Source organism: Pteronotus mesoamericanus, unplaced genomic scaffold (assembly GCF_021234165.1).
Source record: "Pteronotus mesoamericanus isolate MK-2021 breed Mesoamerican mustached bat unplaced genomic scaffold, CSHL_Meso_final contig_82, whole genome shotgun sequence".
In the NCBI taxonomy this organism is placed as follows: Eukaryota; Metazoa; Chordata; class Mammalia; order Chiroptera; family Mormoopidae; genus Pteronotus; species Pteronotus mesoamericanus.
This window is the reverse complement of record NW_026555265.1, coordinates 23,908,269-23,921,447: the sequence shown is the minus strand read 5'-3', so window position 1 is coordinate 23,921,447 and position 13,179 is coordinate 23,908,269. Positions and strand designations below refer to the sequence as shown.

The window sequence follows — 13,179 nt, the reverse complement described above, 5'->3', positions numbered from 1 at the left end:
TAGCCCAATAAGGGGTGTTCTGAGCACAGGGCATGGCATGGCCGAGACCCAGGGGAAGGGCAGGCTGTGATGTGTGGCTGGAGCTGTTAAGGAAGGGGAGAGAGAGACGTGGCGTCGAAACTTGATGAGGGACGTACTTATGCAAAAAGGAGCTGTCTCAGGACTCTGCGGGGCATGGAAAGGATATGCATTATGTTTTAAGTGTTGTGGCAAGCTTTTTGATTGTCTTAAATTGATGAGGGGCCTAATACACTCTTAGCATACCTTATATTACTTTTAAGTTTTTGTTCTTAAAATGATAGGAGAAAATAAAAACAAGATAATAACTATCTTGTGTTAAGCAATGTTTTGTATATTACTTTTCTTCACTTGAAGAGACTAACATTGTGACCTGTAGGACGGCCTTCCAAACCACCTCAAGGTGTCTGGGGAATATTGGGTTTTTCTGTAAAGCCTATAGCGCCCTCTACTGGCAATTATTTTAAGTGAGTCTCACATTGATGCCAAAACTGCTGGAAAGGTGAAATTGTCTCTCCTCTGAGGAGGTAGAATTGTCAAGATAACTAAACTTTAAGCAGATGTGAGAGGGCATCATATATCCCTTTACTTAATGACGTTCAGTATTTCTTTCAATTTCACTGACATGATTGTGTTGACTTAGGTGTACATTCCAAGCCGAGTGGCCCTTGTCCTTCACAATGTGGATATGCCCAACTGAAGAGACCGGATTTCATCCCTTCCAGGAAAAGATGTGTGTTTTGTTTTCCTCTTTTCATTGTCACGTAACTTAAACTGTGTAAGCTTTTCAGAATATAGTGTCTAGCCAAAACTTCAGATGTCTGAAATGCAGTATTGACTTATGCAAATAACTATCAAACTTTTCTTTAAGAAGTAGAGGGGAATTTTCTGAAATTTCAGGGATCTTAGACTATATTTTTCTAATATCTAAGCAGCTAGAATTCCCAAGTGAAGTAATAAATATATACATGTCTTTCAACAAAATTATATAATTATATATAAAAGTTATATATAGATCTTTAAACAAAATTACTTTCCCAGCCAATTACTTGATGGTTTTAAATTGAAATTTGAATCATGTGCTATATACGATTATTTCTGTTGAATGTATCCAGTATTTTTTTAAGATAGGTATTTGGTGATTTTATTTGTTCTAATACCTCTTGGTCTAACTTGGGAGGTACCAAGATTGTTACTATGTTTTTTCAAACTAACTTCAGAGATAATGTAATAAACATGTAACAATAATATAAAATTAAGGATTGTATTCAATATTATAGATAATATAAAAGTCATTATCTATGAACTCATCCATGCTTCATTTTTCCTAAGTTCTTTCTATTTTGTGATCTCTTGTTTGCTTAGTACCTTGATAGGTTCTGATATCTCAGTCTTTTTCTGAAAGCCCATAAGGTTTCAGAAAATGTCTTTTTCTTTCAATAAATAAAATAAAAATAATTGAATAACTGAAAATTGCCTTTACTAATGTTTATTTTGCTGTGCTATTGTGGAGACTGACTTCGAATGAATATTAAAATGCCTGCCTGGTATCAACTCTGATACCTTCCCCACATATATGCACATGTTCACGATGGACTAGGCATGGGGGTTAATAATAGTTTTTCTTTAGGTACTATTTTATAACTTGAAATTATATTAACCAACTCAGATATCTAAGCTACTCCCCAGCTGTAAACCTGAGCACTTTTAGAAGCTGTGCTGACTTTCCCAACTCAGTGGGATACACAATCATGAAATTATGCCTCAGGTTTGGACCTGTGGTTTAAAATCATTGATTGGTAATTCATTCATAACTAAGAAATTATAATGCACTTAAAAGACATAAAGTATCTGTCACTTTTATAAAGGTCTGACTTTTTCTTTCTGCTAATACTGTCTGCTTTTTGTTTGTTTCTTGCCTGATTTCTCATGACTAATCAGGAGTACTAGAAGACTTCCTATTAAAAATTGGTTCAGTAATAGAAGGGATTAGCAAAGAGAATTTCATAGCTAGACCTCTATGTTAACCATCTTCCATATAACTTTTTTCAGTAAAGCCTTGAATCGAGGTCGGAAACGTGTTATTTGCTTTACCATCAAAGTAGAGTAATGGTTTGATTTCCTGAAAGACTCAGCAAAGCCAGCTGATGCTGTTCCATGCTAGGAAGCGTGACTGAAAGCCTTCTGAGCTGCCTTTCCCATTACAGGGCTGTATTAATATCTTAGAGCTGCCATGCCGGTGCCTGTTATTGATGACCCAACGTGCAGCCGTGATTTTTCATGTTCTAGTTTATAATTTCTTATGTATGAAGAAAGATGCTAATTTTCTATGATGGCTCTTTAAAAATTACAAGAGATTACTTAATGCCTAGAACCTATTTTCTGCTCTTTGTGACTTCTGTGGCAAAGTCAAAAGGACCAGAATAATTATATGCTATATTTCCATTACATTGATTCACCTTCTAATATTCTTTAGATTTCACAGTCTAAAGTTCAAAGTTAACAATGTAATGTAAGTTACTTGCCTTTGTCAAGTACACCCCCCCAGAACAATAAATGGATATTGCTAAGTAGAAATTATAAAAACACATGTAAACAAATAAAATATTAAGAATCCAAAATAAAATGTAGTTGCGTATTTTTTTTTCCTATCTATCATAGCAGACAGCCTTTACAGAACATTCCAATATTATAGTAATTTCACATTAGGTCTTCCTTGTGGTATGGGCAACATTTTGATCATCATGTAATATGGTGAGAAGTTCTTTATTTTTAACAGTTAACCATTTTCAATAATCACAAGAGAGAAGTGCAAAAATTTACTCTGTGTGCCTTGTAATAACGTTTCTTTCCTCTGATGTCTTTATTACCGGCATCAAAAATGAGAATGATCTATCTTTGTTGACTCTTTTAGAATAAATATTTTTAATGTTTTGTTTATGTTCTAGAAAACACAGATGACTACAGATTTCTTTTAATCATTTTTTAATATTAGCAAGTGAGTGCTAGTAAATACTCTTATCAAAAATAGAATTTATCCTTAATGCTAATGACACTTGTTTTAGTTTCATATTAGCTTACTCAGAAAATACCATGATTTTTAATAATCAAAAATCAAATCGTAAACATTTTTTTCTATGTTTCCCGCCATATAACACTTGAACTCTGAGGGTCAACTCCTTTCATCATTTCTTTTCTCTATATTTGCTGTTTTTCACCTTGCCTTTCTCTTAGCTGAAATATTCATGTCTTACATAAAATGAGGGATTTAGCCACCATGTTTCTCAGTTTCAAAAAATAATCAGTGGCAATAAATTGACTTCTCTCGTGTAACTGTAAAAGAACTTGGATATTTCTCCTCTGTCTGGAGCATTCCCCTTAGCAGTACCCACTGAACGTTTGTCATCCATCAGGGTGATTGCCGTTGCTATGTGAAATCATACAGGAAGTTGTCTGAATAAGGAACCTATTTTTCAAATAATACCGAGGAGGAGACAGACCTAGGGAAAGTGAAAAAAGGTAATGTGTTTTCCTCTCGTGTTCTGCTTGTACCTTTGGGGCGAGTATCTTTTCACTGTCTCTGGTCCTGTAGCCAATGAACCTGGTGATCAAAACAACATAAAATCGGTTTCCTGTTGCCCTTCCTCTTTAGAATGAGCCACGAGCCAGAGCAGATGTACCTGCTAGAAAACAAAGCAGTGAGGCAGCTTTCTGGCTGGACTTGCTCATCTCAGACTCTGCCTATTTTGCATCATGTCCTAAATTGGGTGTTGGTTTTTTTCTTTAAATCATGGGTTTCATTAATCTATATGTTTTTATAGTGAGATAAGCACTGAGCTATGAATTTAGCTAGGTAGAATATTTTGATGAAAGAAAATAGAAATCTAAGGCACAGCAATGTCATGTCCTTTATTCAGTAGAGTTCATTTATCATTCACAATGCGTTAGAGTTGAAATGAAGATAAATTTTCCCACTAAAGCCAGCCTTCAGGGGGGAAAAATAAAATGAACTCCCTACTAATTTTTCTGCTCTATTATCTTATTAATGGTGATTTGTAGAGAATTGCAGAGAAACATTCATACTTTAGGGCAGAATTTCTTAATTGGTTGTGTGAGAAATTAAGATACAGTAGCTGTAAGTGTTTTTTTCTCTCTATAATTTAAAATGCTACATCTGGATTTCAACTCTTTGCAAAAAGTATGCAGAGAATGTAATGTTTATTTACATGAAAAAAAATATAGTTTGTGATAGATATGCTTATGCTAAAGGGCATGTCGTTCAGAAACTTCCTTATGACATAGAATTTTTCTTCTCATTTTTGTGGACCAGAAAGAAGTTATTTGGCCCTTATGTATGCTGTGTATGTCACTTCATCTAGAAGCCTGCACTGTGTTTTAATAAAACAGAATAATATAATGGTCTGAAAACCTAGTTCAAGTTAACAACAACTTTTTACTCCTAAAGTTTCATTTTAGAAAGCACTCAGTTGACTTTTAGTTCTTATTCAGGCTTATAAGACAATTAAAGTGAGAGAAAAAAGCAAAAAGTCATTGTTTTAGGTCTTATAAACACTATTATTTGATCAGCAGCTACTTAGATGATAAGTCAGCGTTTGGAGTCATCTCCCAAATTTGTTGTCAAAAACACACTGTCCCCACCACCTGTCCGTCCTTCAAGTCTTCTGTACCAAATTTTCTGCCCTCTCCCAGAAGGATGTGTGGGTTGCTTTCCAGGGAAGGGCCTGTGTTGCATTCCGTCCAGCTCTGCAGGTGACCAAACCATCAAGCCTCCTAGTTAGCTCGTTTTAGCTTTTTCTTTGAGTTCACTAGGCTGTCACAGTGAATTCCATTCCCCTGCAGTCAGTGTACCACCTCCCACCCCCATAGTGTGTCAGCTACTTTCAGACTTTACATCTCTATAACCCATGCCTGTGAATGAAAATTAACAACCTCTTGATGGTAACCAATTGGGCAATATAAACTGTATATGATGCAAAATAGCCACAGATGCCCCTCAGTGAGGTACATGAGCCAGCAGCTGTCGGGGGTCTCCGTTTCTCTACCCTCTTCCCCTTCTGCTCACAGCCCAGTACACTCTACTAGCAGAGGAAATATATGGCAGAGGAAACAAGAATGCAAAGCATGGCTCAGAAGTTAGAAATAGTTTGACCCATCATTTTTTGGATTGAAAGTCTACTTGAATCAGTAAACACATCTTTATTAAATAATGTTTTCACAGTAATATTAATCTCTTAAAGAAGGGAGATATCAGCTATTGACCTGCAATTTCCACAGTTGTCTAGTACAGTTACCCCGATATCCACAGGTCCCACATGCAAGAAATGGAGGTCCAACTGAGGGACTTGAGCATCCTTGGATTTTAATATCTACAGGTGCTTCTGGAACCAGCACCTCATTGGTACCCAGGAATGGCCGTACTTACAATAAGACCTCTCTATTATGCTAAATTAATTTGGCTCATGAAGATATAAATTGAGATGTGTTCTCTTTGTGCATATTTACCTAAGGTAATAGAGGAAATAGGAATCTATAACAAGTATGATTAAGCCTATTAACCATATATGTATTTATAGAATATCTAGGAATATTTGAAAACACACAGACATATATGTATAATTTGTAAGTAAAATGAAAACCCCCATGGTTCACTGATCCCAATATTCATCTTAAATTAATGAGTCACTTGATCTTGATACCCACGCTCAATTTTAGGTATTTTTCTGACTTTATTATGAGCACTAAATCTAAAGGAGCAATTTTAGTTGGATTTAAATAAGTTTTTCAAGTTTTGGAATTAAATGCAGTATATGTTTTAATTTCTTTAGAGCATGTCTCACCTCCAACTAGTTGGGGCTATTAGTCTTTTATTTTGTTCCTCTACAAAGAAAAGAGCAAGTGAAATACCTTTATTACTTCTTTATTTATGTCCACTAGGGATTATTTTTAACTGAGTTTGTAGTGTCACTTTCTATTCACTCCAGTAATATAAATGATGAAAAACACTGCATGTAATTTCATTTCACAAATGCCTCTAGCTATGTTGTCAACTATTTATTAAAACCAATCATGATATAGAGTCGTCCCCCTCCCCAACATAACACACAGAGTCACTGTCTCCTCTATTCTTTCTTATAATTGGGCATCATTCACTATATAGAAACAGCAGTAGAATGCCTAATTCTTTACTAAGAGGAATTTTTTTTTCTTTTGTTTCTTAAAGACATAGTGTATTGGCTACCACCCATCAAGTGCTTTCTTATTACAATTCCCTCTGTGGACACTTCGGACACATTATCAAACTCTGCAACCTGATTATCATTATCTTTGTGGGAGGCCAGGCTCACAGTGATCCTGCTGCACGTGGTCATCTTCTGTGTAGGTCTTTGGTGATCTCTCGATGCAAGAGTTGAAAGTTAGCTCTTACTTGCATTGTTTGTTTGTCTTGAACTGGATTTCAACATCTTTGGTGGGGTAAGAGGATGCCACTTAAAGCCAAAATGGGACTTGTAATGCCCCGCACTGTTTTGTGAGATGGTATTCAAGCTCCAGAATTTTTGTCATGTGTTGCATTAGAAAAAAAAATTTAACAGATCATGAACCCAATTCCCAGATTCTGCTTTCTAATGCTGTTCTTCAATAAAAGAATGCAGGGCTCCTTGGAGAAATGGCTGATTCTAGAGCAGGGGCAGGGGATATACAAGAAAAGCCTGGCATTTCTTGTAGTGCCAGAAAGTAAGGAGTGCCCCAAATCAAAAGAATGAGAGCAAGTCAAAGCAACACACGAGCCAACTGAGGACACCCAATGGCCAAACCTGAAACAATTTGAGCAACAAAATAGACACGATTTTGTTATATTATTGCATAAAGTATAAAATATCCTTGACTTCCTACTGATATAAACAAATGCATATAAAAATAAATGGGGAGAAAACACAAATCTTTTGTACAGGAGAACACTAAATAATTTTTGTAAGTAACCCCCTCAAGAAAGTACTTTACTCTGCCTACCCCTAACTCCTTCCCTTGTGTGTAGGTTCTATGTACTGACTATCTTCTAAAGAGCAGAGTAAGGAAAGAGGGGAAGTAAATGCAGTGGGAAAACCTGGAAAACTACTACAGCCAAGTGATTATGGTTAGCATCATCTATAAGTCATGTTGATAACATGTACTCTGGATAAAATGTGATGACAATGGCTAAAATACAATTCCCAAACACAAGAAAAACATCATAAAAAAACCCCAAAATTGTGGGAATATAGATTGATACATAGATATGAATATATGTATATATATATATGAGTATATGTAATTAATATGGCAGGAGATTATACATATAAGATTTTTTATGTGTATGTGTAGATGGGATTTTATGTGTGTGTATATCTTTTTATATAATATACATAAGGCATATATAAAGAGATTTATTTAAAGGCATTGGCTCACATAATTATAGGAACTGGCAAGTCCAAAATCAGTAGGGCAGACTGGTAAATGTGAAACTCAGACAAGACTTGATACTATAGTCTTGAGGTAGAATTTCTTCATCCCTGCAAAACCTCAGTTGTGGTGGCATGTAAACCATCATGTCTACAAAACACCTTCACAGCAGCACTGGTTTGGAATGCAGACAAGGTAAGTCTAAGAACCTGTCATAGCCCAGGGTTGACTAAGGAGGCATGACCACTAAATGTAATACAGTATCTAAGATAGGATTCTGGAACAGTAAAGAAAAACACTGGAGAAAAACTAGTGAAATTCAAATAAGATGTAGAATTAGTGAATAATTTTTTTATTGTCTAAAAAAAGGCATATGCTTGAATAGACAGTTCTTTACAGAGGAAATGTTGTTACAACAAATCCCATCCAATGTTTCAGGAAGACAAAGCAAAATTGAAAAGAGACTGAGCTTAGGAGCCTGAGAGGCTGGTGGCAGTTTCCTGAAGTGACAAAAGTAACGATGACCAATCATCCTCTCACCCTCTTCTCCCCTGACCACCAAGCAAAGGTCTAAAACCATGACCACGTGGAAGTAAATGCCCAAAACTTGTGTCTTACTGGTCTGCATTGGATTACTTTCTCCAAAATGATACACTTATTACTGTACTTTGCTGTGTATAATGTGCATTCCCATTTTTGGACCCAACTTTCAGGAAAAACTTTTTTTCTTGTAATTTTTTAATTCAATTTATTTATTTATTTATATTTAGATATTTGGTTTTTTTGTATTATAAAGGAATTTTAGCATTTATTTTTTAACATATGGTACAGAAATTTTATGTAACAGATAATTACAAAACGCAAGAACAGATACAAGGTATTTCAGGTATTACCCATTTATAAAGCACATCCATATTTATCTCTAAAAAATTTGGGCAAAAATGTATGCATTATACACAGAAAAATATGGTATTTGGGTAAGTGGCTTCCAAGTGAGAAAATAAAACATTCTAAAACCAAAACTCAGAATTTTTGGTAAAAAAAATTTTCTACATTTAACTTACTAATAATCCTATGAGCAAAATAATTCATTCATATACCTGTGCATATATTTTTCAACTATTTATCCTGAAGCAACATCTTGTGTTAAGAAGTAAGATATTTGTAAATGTTCTCCAAAAATCAGGAGCTTGATTATAATCACGCTAGGAGAAATTAGGCTGAAATTACAAGTAAACCCTAAAATCTTAATAGCTAGACAAAAGTGTATTTTTAATTCACATCACATTTTAGTGCAGAACAGGTGTCCCTTTCCGTCTTGTAGCTATGGTTTCTGGAGTATGTGACCTCCGAGGTCACAATGGAAAAAGAAAACTGGGGTCCCAGGCTTGGCAATGCTTTCGACTCCCTCTGTCTCTCCTTATCACCCAGAATCCAGTCACATTGTCCTGACGTAATTGCAAGGGACGCTGGATATTTTTTCTGCCCAGGAAGAGAAAACAGTGCAATAAAAACGTAACATCTGCCATAGTTGCCAACTAAATTTAGGAAATCTTGCACACTTTATTCCCCTTTGCAGACTCATAATTCAAATTAAATATTAAAAACCCTGGAAATTCCCATACTAAGGAAACTGGTGTAATATTGTTTAACTTGGTGTTTCCACAAGGAAAATTGCTAAAAATCTTGAGAAAAGACACTGTATTTGCTTAAACACATCTGAGATGCACTAATTTGAAGATACATAACTTTCCTTTTTTAATGATCCTCTGATAAATCCTCTTTCAAATTGTGTATATGTTTGTGTGTGTGTGCGTGTATTCAGTTCACTTTCCTTCAAGATCTGCTTATTAATATTTTTTTCCATGAAAATCACTTACTGATCACACAATGTAACCATCCTTGGACAATCTTACTTCGCTAGGTTCAGAATTGTCCTGATAGGTTTATAACTGGATCCCTCAATAGTGATCTCATAGTTCTCTGGAATGAGTTTCCTGAATTTTGAGAAATCTTAGAACCAGATTAATAGCCAAATTCTAGAAAGACACTAGTAGGATTTCATGGTATCCATTTCATTTAATTACCTAATTCCTATATTGTTCTAATACTTTGTTCCCCTAACTTATCTTTACTCTGATTATTATCTATATTTAAATTTTACTTTTATATTGCTTATTGCAGTGTATATTTGTAAGCCATCTAAACAATTTTTGGAGTAAGGCAGTAGATAGATGATAGATAGATAGATAGATAGATAGATAGATAGATAGATAGATAGATGATACAAATTTTTTATCTGCAGCATTGTTGTGATGGCACAGTCTGTAGCTTTGTGTTTCTGTATTTTGTTACTAGTTGCTGAGGAACCACTTAGAGCTAATAAGAAGCACAGGAACTTCCCTTGATATTTCATTAGGCAAAAATCTGAATTTTTTAGATTCACGCATACTTCTGCCCAATTTTGTGACAGTAGGAAGTTAAACCTCATTATACAATGTGCTTTTTTACACTGTGTTCTTTTATACATGTATATCATTAAACTTTATATCAGGAATCTGGAGGTAATATAAAAAGTCAAAATAAACTCTCAACATTAGACAAAACAAATTAAAATTGGGTAAAAGCATATATATTTATTAGCAAGCAGTTACAGACATGAAGGTAGCTTTAGTTTCTTTCTTTTGAAAGAACATTCCCAAGTGCAAATCATCCCTAGCTCCCCAGGCAGTTATTTATGGTACTTCTCAGAGTCCCAGTACAACTGCGGTGTGGGCCCCTTCTTGACATTCTGGCTGTTTATCTGAATATCAGTTTGCAAAAAGATAAGGTTGTTTATTCATTCATTATTATCTATCCATGTATTGAGATACTGTGCAAGATACTAGGAATGCAAAGGTAAGCAATAGAATTTCACAACTTAATATGCTGACTTCAGTCTCAAAAGAGCAAATAGAACTGTTGTTGTGGCAGAGTCTACATGTTTCCTATCCAGTGTCCATTCTTCTGTCTTCTACAATAATGGATCCATCATTCAGGTTTAAAAAGACATCATTTTTCCACCCATGTGACTGAATTCCAAGCAAAGAAAAAAATTGAGAACTTCCTTCAAAGGTAAAATTAAAAACTGAGGCATTTAATAACAGTCTTTACATTCTCCTAAGCTGCTTGGTATGTGGATAAAAAGGCTGGAGACCTGCATCGCTCTTAGATCATGAGACAGCTTTACATGCTAGATGGCAGATAGGAAAGATAGAAGATGCTAGACTCCTGATGATATAGACCAATCAATCAACAATTTACTTTGGATTTACTTAAGTAAAAGAAAAAATAAGCCCTTATGTATTTACTAATATATTTAGGATTTTCTGTTATACACAGCCAATCCAGTCCTAAATGACTCACTTTCAATAAAGCAAAATCATTTAACTGATGACAAAAATCAAGAACTAGTTCTTGCATTTTAAGATCCAAATAAGCGGGCAGATGAGGTTGTAGATGTACAGAAACAAGGTGCCTTAATATATTAGAAGTAGAAAATTATATTTAATGGTCTCTGAACCCATATTAATTCATTCAACATGAGTCAGTGTAATAGTTCAGAGTCCATGAAGAAAAAGATAAAGATATGGGTGGAATGATAAGTTAAAATAGAACCAGTTCATATCAATGTTTTAGCTAAGAAAATTGGATTGTGTACTGGTTATTTAATCATTAAAGATTACTTACAAAGTATAAAAAATGATATTTAGAGCTAAATAGACCTTAAAACCTACTACTCCAGCAATTTCCAAAATATGTTTTTGGGTTCAGGGGCAGGGGATGGTACATAAGAGCTACTTGGTAGGCAGGTGCTGAGCAAAGACTTTTAGGCTGTTGCCCACAGTGCCCGCATCCCTCATTCTGAGCAACTCTACTTCTCTCTGTTTATAACTCCACACAACACTTCTTTGAACAAAATATTCCAAGGCTAACAAAATGTGAAATCCTTCGTGGTATTTATTGGAAAATTTTGACTCAGAGGAGCCTTTTTCCTACTGCCAGTGAGGTTTTGATGATGCAGGGCTACAGAACAATAGCCATTTTCCCCAACTATGTTATGGTGCACATAATAGCGGTGCCTCAGGAAGATAATCTGAAATGTACTTTGTAATAAATGTTGGCAGCTAGGAAACCAGTTGTAAAGCTGAGTGCAACTGCTTACTCCTGAGATGGGGATGGCCTGAAGACAGAGTAGTTTCAGCAAAACTACACAGGTAGGGACAGGTATCAGGCACCTGAAATGTGTTCTAAGCCTCCTTCATCAACAGTTGAACCAAATTTCTGCTTTTAATTACCTGTGTTTTAAAATATGAGAATTGTTTTTCTTTCTTTTTTTTTCTTGTTGCAAACTGAGTTATACACAGTTCAGTGCCCTACTTTTTGCTAAAAAGAACTGGTGAAGTTGTGAATTTAACTTGCATTATACTTTTGCAACCTGCATCCTCAAACTTTGGGTCTGATGTTTGAATACATCAGACCTGAGGCTATGAGAGATAAAAGATTATTTTAGGCCAGTTTTCTGATCATGCCTTGAGCTAAGAATTTTAAAACTTGAGACTTCCTTTAATCTCAGTGTGCTCTGAAGTAGGCGTCTTTCCCACAGTTCTTTTGCTCATCCCTATCTTGGTATTCTTTCCCAAGAGTCACTTGAACTCCTCATATTTGTTTGCATTAGACTCCATAACCCAGGCAACTATAGATGACAATTTAAGTGATTGTTTTCCACTGCGTCGTATGGACTGCCATCTCATTTTTCACTAGTGGTAAAGCAATCGATCCTCCAGATCTCACTAGGTAAGATAACCAAGACAAAGACTCGTCTTTAGGTGGCACTTTACCTGCGAGATACTTCTGGTGCCAAAAATTGTGTCACTCAGGGTCGGTCAGGAAAACTGCCATCCCTATAGGTATTACAAATACAAAGTGCCTCATTATAGGAACATGGAAGTGCTGGTAAAGCAAAGGTAAAGGGAATTTACTTCCAGCTTTCAGAAAATCTAGAAATACGCGTCTTACAGAAAAGCCACTGGTCATCAACTTGACTATCTGCAACACAAAAGCCAGTGATTCTCAAGGGGATGCCCAGATATTGCTAGAAGCCGCTGTCAATAATCACAGCTACTTACAGTACTGAAGTGGGTAATTCTCAGGAGAATGCCTAGAAGCCTTTGGCAAAACCCCTGCTTCTGCCATCTGCTGATGTCCTTACTCTACGAAGAGGAAGGGAGTTTCTGAGCAAGAACATCCAGTATATAACACAAGACATGTGCAAAAGACTGCTGAAACTGACCAATAGTGCTTGCGGTCCTTGTGTTGCACAATAATAAAGGATCATAAAAATGACTGTGCAAACTGAATCCATACAAAAGAAACTTAATCATCGAAAAAGAAAAGTAAAATCGTTTTACAACCTTTAAAAATTTTTGTCAAAGCATTACAATCTCTCTTACTGTAGATTACAAATGTGAAGGGAACTGAAAAATGTGGCAAAAGTAATATTTATTTAATATACAGTAACTTAAAATATTTGGAACACTGACAATTAACATGTTTGATTTGTGTGTGTGTAAAACATGTCCAGGTTCTTGAAGAAGGAGCTATATAAAGAAAAATTAACATCCATTAAAGTTGTTTCATTTGCAGGAAAAAATGCCATGAGTA

General features: G+C 35.4%; 1 protein-coding gene across 1 annotated transcript in view; it reads left to right on the top strand.

The window, feature by feature from the left end:
* The window catches only part of GBE1 (1,4-alpha-glucan branching enzyme 1), a 272,242-nt gene extending 269,598 nt beyond the window's left edge, over positions 1-2,644 (top strand). The window contains exon 16 of the mRNA XM_054585232.1: positions 662-2,644. Within this exon, the coding sequence (XP_054441207.1) occupies positions 662-718 (57 nt within the window). The 3' untranslated portion in view covers positions 719-2,644. The remainder of the gene's footprint in view (positions 1-661) is intronic.
* The last annotated feature ends 10,535 nt before the right edge of the window (positions 2,645-13,179 follow it).